We start from the raw sequence: 14843 nt of genomic DNA, 5'->3' as shown, positions 1-14843 counted from the left end.
GAGCGCTGGAGGCGAGAGCCCCCCAGATGGCGGCAGCGTGGGTCACGAATCGCTGAGGTTTTCCTTTTCCGAGCAGCGCGTTTCCCTAAATTGTCTTTGACTGCGTGCATGGGTAATGAAAGTTTATGCCCTTGTTAGAAGGACAGGCGGCCAGTTCCAGTTAGAACTGGGGCTGTCTCCCTGCCAGCCCCCCGCAGCCCCCCTCCCCAGCAGGAGAGGGAGCAGTAGGAGCACAAGTGTGTGTGTGCGTGCGCGCGCGTGCCCGCACACCCTTCCCTGGTGGATGAGAAGGCTGTTAGGGGAAGGGAGAGGGGACAGGGGAAAAAAGAAAAAAAAAATTTCCATATTTGTGTAAGTTGCTTTAAAAGCATTTTATCATGTCATAAAAAAGGGAAAGTACTCTCAGAAATTGATCCTCTCCGCCAGCCCATTGGACAGAAGGACGTTGGGATGTTAATGGCCATCCTGCTCCAGGGTGGCTTATTAAAAAATTTATACATAAATGCTTAAAATTGCATAAATTATTTAAAAAAAACCAACAAAGTAAGCAATTTGAATTCCCTCTTTTCCTCCTCTTCGCTTGGTCCCCCTTCTGCGACCCCCCTTTTCCAGCCCCTCATCGCGGTCCTCCTGGTCCCAGGGTCCCCCCCCCCCGGGCCCCCCCCCCCGGGGGCCCCCCCCCCCCCGCACCTGCTTCTTCCACTTCCCACCGCACCCCTAGCACCCTCTGCCCTGCCCTCCTCTGGGGTTTCCCAGCCTCACCCACAAATTAACGGAACAGCCGGCCCACCACCAAACACTCACATGCACACGCACTAATAAAAACACCACTAATAATGCCCCAAATCGCGAAATTAAATATTAAGGCCAGAGGAGGCGGACGTGGAGCGGTGCCGCTGCCTCCGTAGCCGAACTTGGAGCTGATGAGTGTGTTTCTCACAGGCGTGGAATGTCACCCACACATCCCGGAGACTGGAGTGGGGAGTTTTATGATGGTTTTTCATTGATTTGTTTCCCCAGCGCAGCTGCCGACCTCTATTGAGGGACAAACATAATCAGCACTGACGCAAATTAGATGGTTATTCGTTTTGAAAATTGACAGAAAAACAATAAAAAAGATGAAATGCTCCCAAATCAATAGATATAATGAAATTCAAATAATCCGAGAGATGAGGTCTCCATGGCAACTGATAATGTGGAAAAGAAAACAATTTAATAAAGGACAGACACACTTTGAAAACAGATTGGGCCCAGGGAGGGGGGCGGGCTGGCGGGCGGAGGGCTGGAGCGGGCTGGCGAGTGAAGGATCACTGTCCGTCCCAAGGACACCCGCCATAATTAAGCGAGGCTTTCGGCCCCAGAAAGTGCAGATTCAGGTTTTAATACACAAAATTATTTCAGGAGCAGTGAATCGGAAAGTCGTTTGTAATGACCTTCCTGAGAGGCCCGGGCGCGGGGCATGTTGGAGGCTGGGCGGCCGGGCCGGCTGAGTTATGGCATATTTGTGTTTTTATAGTGCGGAGGGGAGGGGGTGGGGGGGAGGGGGGGAGAAGGTTAAACAGTATTTACAGCTCAGTTGTTTTCAGAGAGGAAAGAGAAATAGAGTTCACGGGAGATGCGGCGGGCAGGCGGGCGGGTGAGCCAGGAGGCCTCCGGGGCGAGGTGGGAGAGGTGGGCCCCGGGCAGGCCTTCCACCCTGGGGCTGCCTTGCCTTGTCTTGGGGATCCACAGAGGGTGCCAGGAGAGGCCTGTCCCACTCGGGTGCCTGGTGTGGCCCAGCTGGTGGGTCCTTCCAGGCCTGGGGCCCCCTCTGGGGATGGGGTGGGAGCCTGTGTCTGAGCTCTGTGCGCCCGGCCGCACGTACTCCGGTCAAAAGGTGGGGTGTTCCTGCGGAAGAGCGGCTCTGGACGCCCAGCTAGCCTCAGCACCCTCCGAGGCAGCCGGCCGCTCCACGTGTTGCGTCTGGGGTGTGCCCGGTCTCGGGCACGGCTGGTGAATACCTAGGGACCGCAGCATGCCCCGCTGTGGGGGCCTGCAGCCCACAGCCTCCCTGCCTCTTTCCTCTGGCTCCACCTCCCTGCCGAGGGCTCACCTTGGGCACACAAAAGGGGAAAGCTCGGCCCTTTGGGTTTGCAGTGGCAGGGGCCACAGAGAGGGGAGGGGACCAAGCAGAGACGCTCCACAGCCCTCGAGAGCCACTTGGCTGGCCAGGGCAGCTCAGGCACGAGAGCCCGGCCCTGGGGGCCCTTTGGAGGCTCCCCTCCCTCAGGCTCCGACTCCCTTTCGGCCGCGGGAACCCTGCTGGTGCTGTGTTACCGTGACCACACTCGGCATTGCCAGTTTCCGGGCCGTTCTGCATGTGCACGTGTGAATTATAATATGATTGTACAAACACGGAGACGCCCGAGTGTGCGCGCGCGTGCACGGTCTGTGTGTGTGCCGTATGTGTGTGTTTTAAATCTCCCCTGGGTGGTAACTCTTTTTTTCTCCCCTTCCTGTTTGGCTGTGACCTGGGGGAGATTGATAGCCAGCCTGTGCGGTGGATGTTAACAGTTCCCCTGATTTATAGAGTTACTTACGCTAAGTGAGGCCACTTAGACGCGTCTGGATAGTAAACCTTTTAACTGGACTAAAAAATCATAATAAATAAATAAACAAAGGGGGGCAAGTAGGGCCCAGCATCCTGGCCCCCCCACTTCCCGTCTTAGAGCTGTTGGGGACCAGGGGGCCTGGCTGAGAGTCCCGGGGAGCAGTGACCACTCTCCTACCTGCACGAGCTGCGCGGCCCTTCTGTTCTGAGCTGGGAGGGGAGGGCTCAGGCCCAAGAGAGAAGGACACCTTTTCCTATGGGACAGGTCTTGGCTGGGGTAGGGGGTCACAGCTGGAGGAGATAGGGGAGTTAACACAGAAATTGGCTGGTGGGGGAGGTGAGGAGAGAGGTGGGAAGGATGGTCGGGGAGCTTGGGGGGAGCACGTGTCTCTAGGGACCCTTCCTTGCTTCCCAGACTCGCTGTTCCTGTGGCACCTGGACTTTTCACCACAGTGATTGCGCTTATGGTGGCTTGAACATCTGTCCCCTTGTCTAAATTGAGCTGCCCGTGGTGGCAGGAACCAGGACAGTCTGTCTTGCTCTCATGCTGTCCTCAGGATTGAGCCCAGGGCCTGGCCTGTAGAAGGAGCTCAGAGGGTGTCTTGAATGAACATAGATGCATCACTTGAAAACTGGGGCCTGTCAAGTTCAAGTTCTTAGGGATGGCAGCGTGGAAGCTCTGACATTGCCACCACCCCATTGGGAGGCTGGGGAGCGGGGAGGGGGGCGTGTGGGGTGTGAGACCGTGGCCTTGGGCGTCCGAGCCCCATGGGAGTCCGATTCCAGCACTGACACTGAGTGACCGTGGGCAGTTACCAATCTCACCAGGCTCTCTCTGCTTCCTCATCTGGAAATGGGGACAGGTCAACAGCCTCATGGAGATGTTGGGGGGGGGGGGTCACTGAAGTTGACGTCAGGAAGTGTTCAGCACGGTCTCTGGTACAGGGGAGGTGTTCAGAGGGTGCCAGCCGCCCTATCACTCTGGGCCGTGCCACAGGGCGGCCACCAGTGGCCTGGCAGTGTCTGTGGCCCCTGAGCTGCCTGGCAGCAGGCAGGGGGGCCCCGGATCATCCCTACCCCAGGGGACCGGTGCCTGGCCCCTGCCTCCCCACCTCCTGATATACAGCGGGCATTAGGCTGCCCAAAGGGGACACTGCATCCTTAGGAAGAAATATGTCCTCATTTTTCTTAAACACCGTTTCCACTGAGTGAAATGTTTAGAAGGGACGCACAGGGAGAACTTTATTTCCTACCAGGGAGTTCAGAGCCACCAGGCAGAGCCCATAAAGCACCCGGAGCCTGGTAGCTGACAGGCCGCCCGGCCCCGAAACACATTACTCACAAGTGGGGGGGGGGGGCTGCTGCCAGGCCTGCCCAGCCCCCAGGGACTGCCCCCCCCCACCCAGGGCAGAACAAGCAACTTCGAGCCCCAGGCAGTGGGCACTGGGCACTGGAGCCTCTCGACCCCTTGACACAGGCTGCCCGGGGCAGGGGAGGGTCTGGTCTCAACCTGGCAAGGAGGTGGAGCCATTCCAGCCACCCCCAACCCCTTCATCCCCAGAGATCAGGGACAGGGGGCCCAGGTGCAGTGGTAGGAGCCCCCCTGTCTCCCCCATAACTGGCAGGAGCCCTGGCCTTCCCCAGCCTTTGGAGGGAGTGATGAGGTTCCTGCCATAACGGGCCCTTCTCCCGAGGCCCTCCCTTCATTTGATTTCTGAAGCTGGCTGATTTGAATATTTATAAATATCAGTAAATTATTTATTGTAGCAATCTGCTGCACCATTTTACCCATCGCAGTTAACACTTTAGGGGGCTCCGTGTTATGGGAACCAGGAGAGGGAGTGAGGAGGAGATGGGAAGAGAGGACTGGGACTTCCTAGGGCCCACCCAGAAGCCTCAACTGGGGACACGGTGGCTGCCCAGCTCCTGGCAGAGCCCGGGCCCCTTGTGAGCCTGGGCTCTGGGTGTCTTCACGGCTCCGGGATCAGTTGCCTCTTCTATCAAATGGGATGATGACAGTGCCTGCTTCACGAGGTCATCACGAGGCATCAGGAGACCGTACCTGGAGATGTGCACGGTCTGGTTTTTGCCCCTCCTTTCCTCCACCCTGAGCAGGATCTGTTCAGCTTACACAGGAGAACTGCTTGCAGGGGGCTGGTTGAGTTTGGAGCCCTGGGAGAGGAGGTCGGAAGACCTGGGAAGGGGTCGTTTGTTGCTGAGTGGACAGCCTGCCCCCAGCCCAGCCCAGCCCCCCAGCCTCTCTGGTGTCCCCTCTTTCTTCTGGCCCCGGTGAAGTGTCCCGGTCTTGGGATCTTGTGCCTAGAGGTGCACCACACCTGCTTGCTTGTCCCTCTCAGGGCTCAGCTGCCTTCTTCCAGGTCCTGGCTTGCCAGAACCCTCTCACCTTACAGTCCTGTGGCCCTTTCCCAGGGCGGGAGCCTGCCTGGGGCCCTTCCACCAACAAGCGGGAGAGCCAGGCTATGCCCTCGTGCTGTGCCGCCTCCTGGGGCTCACCCCACTGATGCGGAGGCACCGGGGCCAGAGACTAGAAGCTAGGAGAGCCCTTGGGCCGGCTGCGCACGTGCGGCTACCCGTCGCTCCTTTCCCCAGTTTTCCCCTGTTTCCCCCAGCCTGACTGGGGCTCACCTCCGCTGCCCCGCCCCTGGCCTCCTTTCTGGAGCCCGGCCCTGGGTAAGCAGTGCAGGACTCCCCTCGCCTTCCCACCCCCTGGCCCAAGCCTGCCTCCCGGGCAGTATTGTTCCCAGAGGAAGTGTCCAGTGTAAATAGAGCAGCGGGCAGGCTGGTGGCGGGAAGGAGATGAAAGGGGCAGTGACAGGGCCGGGGACGGATGGCTTCCTCCCATTGAGGCCCGGCCACGGCGTTTATATTTTAGGGAAGAAAGTCGGGGGAATGTTTACATGGACAGGAGCCTGGGGTCAGACCACGAGGGGGGTAGTCTGTATGTCCCAGCGCCCTGATGGAGGGGGAGGGGAGGGGGACCCCACGGAGTGGGCCGGAAGGCGGATGGGCGAGCAGCTCGGACCTTGGCTCCTTCATACTCCCCACCCGCTGCCCCAGCCTCTGCCTCCTGCCCTGCACCCCAGGCCCACACGCCTTCTCCACCTCTACCCCTGGGATCGGCAGTAGAGTCAGAGGGAGGGCAACATCTGGAAGGCAGGTGGGCTGGGGCAGAGCGGCAGCTGGAGGGCAGGTGTGGGGGGTGTAGGCGGAGCAGAGGGGCCTGTGGGCGGGGGGTGGGCCCTGGGTGCACAGCTGCATCACAGCTGGTGGGGGCCCAGGAGGGACCGAGCCAGGCACACGCCGGAGAGCAGGAGGGGGTGGGCTGGCCTGGGTGGGCCCAAGTGCCTCGAGGCTCCAGGATGGGTGGGAGCCCAGGGAGGGGGGTGTCACCAGCAGCAAGTGCAGCCCTGGGAGTTTCTGCTTCCCTCTTCCTTGGGATAAATATTTATAGATCCATTTGCTGTCTCCCTTACACACTTGGCTGCTTACCTCCTGGTAAAAATAGAGCAGGCTCCCCCACTCTCCCCTTCCCGTCCCCACGAGGGCAGGGGACCAAGGGGGCCAGGTGAGGCCTGCTCCCTGTAGGTCTGCTGGAGCAAGCCTGGTGTCGTGCAGCCTGGCAGCTGGCCCAGAGGTTGGGTGGGATGCTGTGACTAGGGGAACCATCATTGAACTTTGGAGAACCCACGTCAGCACTTGGAGACCTGGGTGTGGGCGGCACACACTTGGAGATGCGGATGAACTTGGGCAGAGTAGGCCCATGGCCTGGGCAGGGGTGGGGCCCGGCAGAGCCAGGGCCCCAAGACTGGGCCGACTGGTGTGAGCCAAGCAGACCCTTCTGGGGCAGTCGGCTGGCTGGACTGGGCTGGGGCCGGTGGGTCCCTGGGCCAGGTGAGGCCATACACCGGTTTTGAGGCCACCTTGGCAGCTGGTTTCGAGGCAGGTCTGGGGCCACTGGGCATTGTACAACCACCCGTCTGTACGAGCCAAGTCTCCTTGCGGGACAGGGTCCCCAGGCAGGCAGGGGTGGCCGTCCTGTGTGAGCATGCCTGTTGGTGGGCTTTTGTGTGTGGGGGTTCGCAGGGTGTTGATCTATATTCTAGGGAAGCCCCTTCTGCCCATAGCCCTGGAAGCGGAGCCCCTGCCCTCACTCGGCCTTTTGACCAATGTGGGTGGAGACTCAGACACACCCATTCCTCTGCTGGGGGACACACCAGGGAGCCCTGCCACTGAGAGGCTCCAGTGGGGCCCCCTGTGCTCAAATCGGCTGAGGCCGTCTGCCATGCACACCGCAGGGTCTGGCACACGATAGGAGCCAACTAAACGGACAGATGGAAAGGTGGAGGACAGGCAGACATATACACAAAATGTGTATGTGTGTCCACCCTTGGCCTTGGTGGCAGGTCCCAGGCTGTGTGGTGAGCGGACCCGCCGTGTGCTCCCGACCCTGGACCCCTGGGTGCCCCCGCCCAGCAGCCGTGAGGGAGGTGGCGAGACCCCGGCAGCCGCATTAAAGAGTTTCTGTCGGGCTGCCGTGTCGTTCAGGAACAACAACTGCAGCTTCTGGGCCTTCCGTTGGGGGTCTGAGAAAGCCCAGCCTGTTCCAGCTGTGGCTTCTCGGGGCTGGGAAGTGGGCTTTGGAGTCAGCCAGGCCTCCGAGGGAAGGAGCTGTGGCTGTGGCAGAGAGGGCAGAGTGGGATCCTCAGACAAGGATGAGCGGTTCTTGGAAACACTGTGAGCGTTCTGCCCTTGAGTGGCCCTGATTGAGGCTTGAGGAAAGGAAATGGCCAGAGAAGACAAAAGAGGGTCTGTGAAAGCAAGGGGAGTGAGGAAAAGCAGAGGCCTTCAGAGGGCCCTCGGCGGCCGGGAGAACAGGAAGAGATGCCACAGCTCTCCAGTGAGCAGGAGTAGGAGTCAGGTGGGGTCCAGGGACCAAGTCTGGCAGGGGAGTTGCCAGGGACGAGACACTCAGAGGGGGAAGGGTCCCAGCCACCAGTGGCCGGGACAGTAGGGCAAGAGGTTGGCTCGGGCCGGTCCCTGGTTCTGGGTGATCTCCCCACGGGGCAGGCCACGGCGGGCCTCAGTGTGTGCCCGCCTCTCAGAAGAGGAATTTAGGGCCAAGCAAGTGTAGGGAACGCTTCCGGGAACCAGGTGCTGAGAAGCCTGCCCCTCGTGTTTGAGGAGTCGTTCATTCATTCGTTCGTATGTTCATTTCCAAACCGTCCTGAACCACCCAGTGCACGCCGGCCTCGGTGCCAGGCTCTAGGGATGGGGCGCTGGGCGAGCTGGGCCGCTGGAGCTCACAGTCTGGTGAGGGGCGCAGACATCCTCCCCCCCCCCCCCCCCCACCAACCGCTGCCCCAGCCAGGGGCAGCGTGAGGAAGGTGGGATCCGGAAAACCTAGGGCCTAGTGGGGGAGGGGGGTTGGCCGCCAAGGTGGTGGCCGCACCCTCTGACCTCTCCCTCCACCCCCGCAGCTGAAGGCACCCGGTGCACCGACCCGCCCGCAGGCAAGCCCGCAATGGCGGCCAAGCGCAAAGGCGGCCTGAAGCTCAACGCCATCTGCGCCAAGCTGAGCCGCCAGGTGGTGGTGGAGAAGGGGGCAGAGGCGGGCCCCCAGCCCGAGGGCAGCCCGCTGCGGCCGCGGGACCGAGAGGCCGGCGTGGCCCGGGGCGTCCGCAGCGAGGAAGACAAGAGGCGGGCGGTGATCGAGAAGTGGGTCAACGGCGAGTACAGCGAGGAGCCCGCGCCCGCGCCCAGCCTGGGGCGGATCGGCCGCGAGGGCCTGGAGCTGCCGCCCGAGGGCGTCTACATGGTGCAGCCCCAGGGCTGCAGCGACGAGGAGGACCACGGCGAAGAGCCCCCCAGGGATGGCGGCGGCGTCACGGAGGAGAAGGAGTCTGACGGGGCGGCCTCCAAGGACGACAGCGGCCCCAGTACCAAGCAGGCTTCGGGTAGGTGCCTGAAGCCTCGGACAGACAGCCGCACGGACAGATGGCATAGCCCGTGGGGGGGGGCGGGCAGCAGGGAAGGAGTAGGGGGTCCGCAGAGCCTGCCCGCTTCCCCCACTCGTGCTCCGTGTCCCGGCACCTCATCCAGCCCCGCGAGGCCTGGGGCCGAGGTACTGGCGCGAACAGGGAAGACTTGCTCAGGGTGGGAGGGAAGCGCTCCAGGTGTGAGCCGGGCTGGGGGCGGCTGTGTGAGCATGGGGGGCCTGAGGAGGTGAGGGATGGCTGTGCGGACGTGAGACCCACGACAGACCGTGGGACTGTGTCTCCACCCCTGCATCACAGGAGCCTGCAGGGTCAGCCCTAGAGCCACAGGAGCAGAGCTCCGGGATAGACCTGTTCTGGCAGCCTCCTCCCCTGCCCCTTCCCAGAATCCTTCTCCTTCCCAGGGACACCGGCTCTGCTAGGCAGGACCTCTCAGGGGTGAGGCACAGGGCCTCAGGATGGCTCAGCCCGGCCCGCAGATCCCATCACAGCCACCTGCCCCGGACGCGCTCCTCTGGCTGACCTCTTTCCCACGAGGTGGCTGAGGCCTGGCTTTTCTGCTGTCTCCTTGTCCTTATGACTCACAGCAGCCCCGAGCTTCTCACACTCCAGGGAGAGAGGGCCTGCGGTTTTGGGTGGAAGGGGGTCACCGTGGCTAGGATGGAACCCCGGGTGCGGGGCCTTTTCTCCAGCTCGTAGCCTCCTTCTCAGGCCTGTGCCCGGTGCCCCGAGCCTCCCCTGCCTGCTCCCCTATCCCCTTCCCCCTGCAGCGAGGGGCGCATCTCCTCCCTGCGCGGGGAGCCCTGCGCAGCCACATAATTATGCATATAAGATATAAACAGAGCTGTTTAATTATCCTTCGCCACATCAGTGACAGAGTAATTAACAAACATTGCAAGATCAATGAGGAAAAGTGTGACCTTCAGTTTCCTCTGATAGGAAAAGCCCTTGCCGTTCCCAGACACAAGGTGATTGTGCTGAGCCAGAGGAGAGGGAGGAACGGGGACAAGGGCCGCTGTCCCATCAGGGGCCCGCCCCACCCCCCAGGTCCAGCCCTGCCCTGACCCCTGCCTTCTCTCACCCCAAATGGAGAGCCGGGACAGTAGGAGGCAGGACCGGGACTGCCAGTGGCCTCGTGACCTGGGCATCGCCCCGTCTGACACCTGGGGCAGCCTGCTCAGCCCTGGGCACCAGAGGAAACCAGCTGGAGCCCTAGCCACCGCCAGGCTCAGACCACCTTCTCTGGGCCTGGGGGCTCAGGAACGCAGGCCTCTGGGCTGCCTCAGACCCCCACCCAGCCCCCTCCCTCCTCTAAGCTGCCTGCCCTTCAAAGCCTCTGTCTCTCTGCCATATATAGTGAGGGCTCAGCTGCCTCCTGCTATTTTTAGCCCCTTTCCCTGGTCCCTGAGCCACTGAATCTAGCAGCCAGAGCCCCCTCCTCCCAGGCTGGGCCCCCAACCCCATGTAGCTTGAGGTCAGGACAGTGGCCCACCGGCCACCCCGTCCCAGGGAACAGCCATCTGTTGGCTCCCGGGGTCACTCTGCCCACCTGGGGTTCCAGGTGCCACCTGTGACTGTCCTCTTCCTACACAGACCCGATAGGTTGCAATGAGGGTTGGGAGGTGACCCTCATCTGCCACCCTGCTGGGGTCCTGGGCCTCCCACCCCTTCCTCAGCCATGCCTTCCCCCTGGCTGTGCTGTTAGGACTCCCAGCCTGGGGCCCTGCTGCTCTGAGTGAACGTGCCCGACTTTGCTGGCTCAGACAGGAATGGAGAAAACATGTGTGTCCCTGGGGCCCATGTGGGTCTCACCCTCCTATGTGCGCCCACCCCTGATCCAGGCCGGAGCCCATAGTAGGTGTTTCGTGAGTGTTCTGCACGAGAATGAGTAAGCCTGTGTGTGCTGGGGGGGGGGGGGGGGGGGTCACACATCTGCTGTGGCGAAGGTCACGTGTGCAAGGACGTGGGGCTCCAGAGAAGAACCCCAGGCAGAATGGGATCATCTTGCCTCTGCCGTCCTGAGGCTCATCCTGGGGAGAAGGGTGTAGGGTTTGGGTGGTTCGTGTCCATGTGTGTGTGTTTGCGGGGTTGGGAAGGTAGCTAGGGGATGTGCGTGTATGTGTGTGTGTACGTGTTTGCTCACGTCCCTGTGGGGAGGCCGCTCCGGGATCTCTGTGTGCCCCAGAGTGGACACAGGTAGAGCCTGTAGACAGGCTGTCCTCGGTCCCCTGCCTGGGGCCAGTAGGGCCAGCCTCCCAGGCAGACTCTCCTCAGGGTGGCCACCTTTAATGAGCGGGCACGAGGATGACGGGGAGGTTCGTAGGACTCCTCACGTCATAATTCTTGGCTGGGGCAAGGGGCTTCGAGTGAGTCTGAACAACTGCTTTGGCAAGGCCCCTGCCCCCTCAGCCTTGTGGTCTGGGACCCTCAGTATGTGGGGGGCCGGTGGGGCTGGGGGGGGGGGCCAGGTCCTGGTGAGGCCTGGGGTAAGCCCTCTACCTCCCAGGGATGAGGGCCTGTGTGTCTGCTTGTGGGGGTCAGGGAGAGTCCTCCAGACAGGCTCAGCCAGGCCCACCCCCAACCCTCAGCCCCTGGGGTCCCTCCTGACTGCCTAGCTGCCGGCCCACATCCTTACCTGTCCCCAGCCCCCGTGTCACCCCACCCTTGGGAGGCAGGTTGGGATCTGGCCTTACTTCCAGTAAAGTGACTTCTCTTTCATATTAGGCCAAGGCGAGAGAGAGGAGACATTTATGAAACTTTGTTTAATGTACTGAAAAGCCATCGGCCAGAACATTTAGGAAATTGATTTTCCTGGCATTGATGAACTCGTTTTATTTTACCCCGGTATTAATTACTTTTTTTTTAAACAAATTAATTTAAGAGTCGTAAAACCTAACAAGTGAGCCAAATGTCCATAGATCATGTCGTGCTCCGCCCCCTCCCCATGCCAGCCTCCTCCCTCTGTGGGTGGGGGCTCACGGGGAGGGGGTGCCCCCTGTCCCTTGGCTACCCTGCTCCCTCCCAGAGGTGACCGGCCTCTCCCCACTGCTACAGGAGAGGCCTCCTCACTCCGGGACTACGCGGCTTCCACTATGACCGAGTTCCTCGGCATGTTTGGCTACGATGACCAGAACACGAGGGACGAGCTGGCCAGGAAGATCAGCTTCGAGAAGCTGCACGCAGGCTCCACCCCCGAGGTGGCCACCTCCTCCATGCTGCCCGCCTCCGAGGATGCCCTCAGCAAGCGGGCGCGCTTCTCCAAATACGAGGAGTACATCCGCAAGCTCAAGGCCGGCGAGCAGCTCTCCTGGCCGGCCCACAGCACCAAGGCCGAGGAGCGGGCGGGCAAGGACGTGGTGGGGCCCCTGCCCGGCCTGCGGCTGCCCAGCAGCACGGCGCACCTGGAGACCAAGGCCACCATCCTGCCCCTGCCCTCACACAGCAGCGTTCCCATGCAGGGCCTGGTGGCCCGCACCTCCAAGTACGACTTCTTCATCCAGAAACTGAAGACGGGCGAGAACCTGCGGCCCCAGAACGGGAGCACCTACAAGAAGCCATCCAAGTACGACCTGGAGAACGTCAAGTACCTGCACCTCTTCAAACCCGGGGAGGGCAGCCCCGACATGGGTGGGGCCATTGCCTTCAAGACGGGCAAGGTGGGGCGCCCCTCCAAGTACGACGTCCGGGCCATCCAGAAGCCGGGCCCTGCCAAGGTTCCGCCCACCCCCAGCCTGGCTCCTGCACCCCTCCCCAGCGTGCCCAGTGCTCCCAGCGCCCCTGGGCCAGGGCCCGAGCCATCTGCCTCCCTGCCCTTCAACACTCCCGAGTACCTGAAGTCGACCTTCTCCAAAACAGACTCCATCACCACGGGGACCGTCTCCACTGTCAAGTAAGGACGCCCATCCTGAACTCGGGACTAGAGTAGCCACTTCTCTGCCCCTGAAGCCCATGCTCGTGGACGCATCCACTCGTACTTGTACACGTCCACCATGCGGCCAGCTTAATACACGCACTGGCTCTCACATGCTTCTGCACATGCGCATGCCTGCGTGTGCACACAGGTACACACACACACACACACACACACACACACACACGGCCTGCGTAACCATCCACGCCCAGCACGCGACACATCTTGCAGTGTGCACACGTGCATCACACGTCAGATATTCCCATGCATGTACTCATCTGCTAACACGCGTACCAAGGACTGCTGTAACCCCCATTTGCCAGTGACAGGCTTTCTGTGCCTCAAATGCAGCCTTGGGGTTGGCTGGGAAAGCCCTAGTCTGGGGTTAGGGCTCTGGGCTCCAAGCCCGTCACCGTGGCTCCCAGGTTCAGGGCCTGGGCCGTGGGGAAGGCAGCAAGAGAAGGCAGGAGTCTGGGGGCACACTCATCGCTAACCCCCAGGCAACGGTCAAATTATCTGTGGATCAATTGTGTGGGGTTCCCACACTCCCTTCCCCCTTGAGGCAGAGCCAAAAACCTGGAGCAGATCTAGGGAGCTGCCCACTGGCCTGGGAGGGGGCCTTTTCTGATCAAATGACCCCACCTTCTCTTGCCCCTTCCCCAGTGGTCTTCCCATCATCCTGCTGACTCCCGGTATGCAACGGGGGCCAGGCCCCAGCTTCCAAGGCTTCCTAGCTAGGCCCGTGCCAGCTTGGGATGGCCCGGCCCTTGCCGGAGTTGGGCTAATTGAACCTGTGCCAAGGTTCCGCCAAAGGGCTTTCCAGTCCCACCTTGAGGGCCTCAGAGCACAACAGAGCAAGAGAGGGAAGGGCCAGGGCCCCAGGACAGGGAGCTGCCCCCTAGACACTTCTGGGGTGTGAAGTTACCCCTGTCGGCTAATCGGCTGTGCCCTGTGTGTCTCTCGCCAGGAACGGATTGCCCACAGATAAACCAGCTGTCACCGAAGATGTAAACATTTACCAGAAATATATTGCCAGGTAGGCCCCTGGGGAGGAGACTGCCCTGGAGAGGTGGTGGGATGGGGCCAGGAATGCCTGGGGACCCTGGGACCACAGGCCCATCTGACCGCTAGTGCCCGAGTGCCTACTGCTTCCCTACCTCTATGCGCCCATGCCCTCAAATTCCCCGGAGGGACTGCGTCCCATCTCAGCCCCTGCCCCTCGATGTGACCTGGGCCACACGCCCTGAAGCAGCTTGTACCCTAGGCAGGGCCAGGGTGCCCAAAGGGGCCTGATGGCGGGGCCTGGCCACAGGTGAGCACTGAGCTCCCGCCACGGCTCATACAGAGTCTGGGGTGGGATTCAGGCCAACGTGGAGCCGCTGGGGATGAGAGGAGGTGCGCGCAATTATCCTCCCTGACATGGCCTCAGTGTGCTCCCTGGACCGGGCCTTGACCCTCACCTCCTGACCGCAGACCTGCCCTCTTACACTTTTAAGGCCACACGATGGGTGGGTAAAGAACCTTCGCCTCGATGGAGGCCCCCAAATCCGGCCCCTTGCTGCCAACACCCGATGGGGCAGCCCAAGGAGGGAGCTGTGCCCCAGCCTGTGTCTTTCTGCTGATCTTCTAGGTTCTTCCTGTCCCTCTCTGTCTTTTCAGCTTTGTTCCAATCTCTTTATTATTATTATTATCATTATTATTAGTGCCTCAGCAGATGGCATTTTTGGCAGCTTCAGCTTAAATATTTATTTGCAAGTGGTTCTCCCTTTACAAAGGGGTCTCTCCCTCTGTCTCTGTGTGTGTGTGTGTGTGTGTGTGTGTGTGTGTGTGCGCGCGCACGCGCGCACGCGCGTGTCCCACAGTCTGAGGCCAGCCTCCTCCCCAGTTGTCCTAGCAGGCTCTCCCCAGAGCCGCCTCCCCAGGGTGGCCATCGCCGAGCCTGAGAACCACAGCCCAGTGGCACTGGGGCCTGGAGAAGGTCGGGGTTTCTGGGAGGCGGGCAGTGGCCAGGCAGCATGGGGCTCCTGACTGCGGACTTGGCTGGAGAGCTCACTCCCTGCCGCAGGAAGCCGAACAGATGCTGTGCTTTAAAAATTCATAACCCTGGGCTGTTTCAAGTGTCAGGAAAGCCCAGGACAGAGAGAGGCTTTAACACCTCTCAGCAGCGGGGCCCTGGGCTGGCCCAGCCAGTGTCTCCAGCACCTGGCTTCACTCTGGGTGCGGGGCCGGTGGGCGGCACCTGCAGGAAAGGCAGTCACCCTGGGGGCTCCTGCCCTCACCGCCTCATCCCATCCCATCCCAGGCCTCCTCCCTGTCTCTGCTCTGCCGT

At 61.3% G+C, this 14843-nt stretch overlaps 1 protein-coding gene across 1 annotated transcript in view; it reads left to right on the top strand.

Annotated features, from left to right (window-relative positions):
* Positions 1-14843, top strand: part of CASZ1 (castor zinc finger 1) — a 62668-nt gene that overhangs the window by 26958 nt on the left and 20867 nt on the right. Inside the window, exons 3-5 of the mRNA XM_040471513.1 lie at positions 8089-8565; positions 11659-12493; positions 13482-13550. Coding sequence (XP_040327447.1) covers positions 8089-8565; positions 11659-12493; positions 13482-13550 — 1381 coding nt within the window. The remainder of the gene's footprint in view (positions 1-8088; positions 8566-11658; positions 12494-13481; positions 13551-14843) is intronic.

The sequence above is a fragment of the Herpailurus yagouaroundi genome, unplaced genomic scaffold, assembly GCF_014898765.1.
Source record: "Herpailurus yagouaroundi ecotype Mexico unplaced genomic scaffold, PumYag 77, whole genome shotgun sequence".
NCBI classification, from domain to species: domain Eukaryota; kingdom Metazoa; phylum Chordata; class Mammalia; order Carnivora; family Felidae; genus Herpailurus; species Herpailurus yagouaroundi.
The sequence above is the reverse complement of the archived record's forward strand: the minus strand, read 5'-3'. Positions and strand labels throughout refer to the sequence as shown.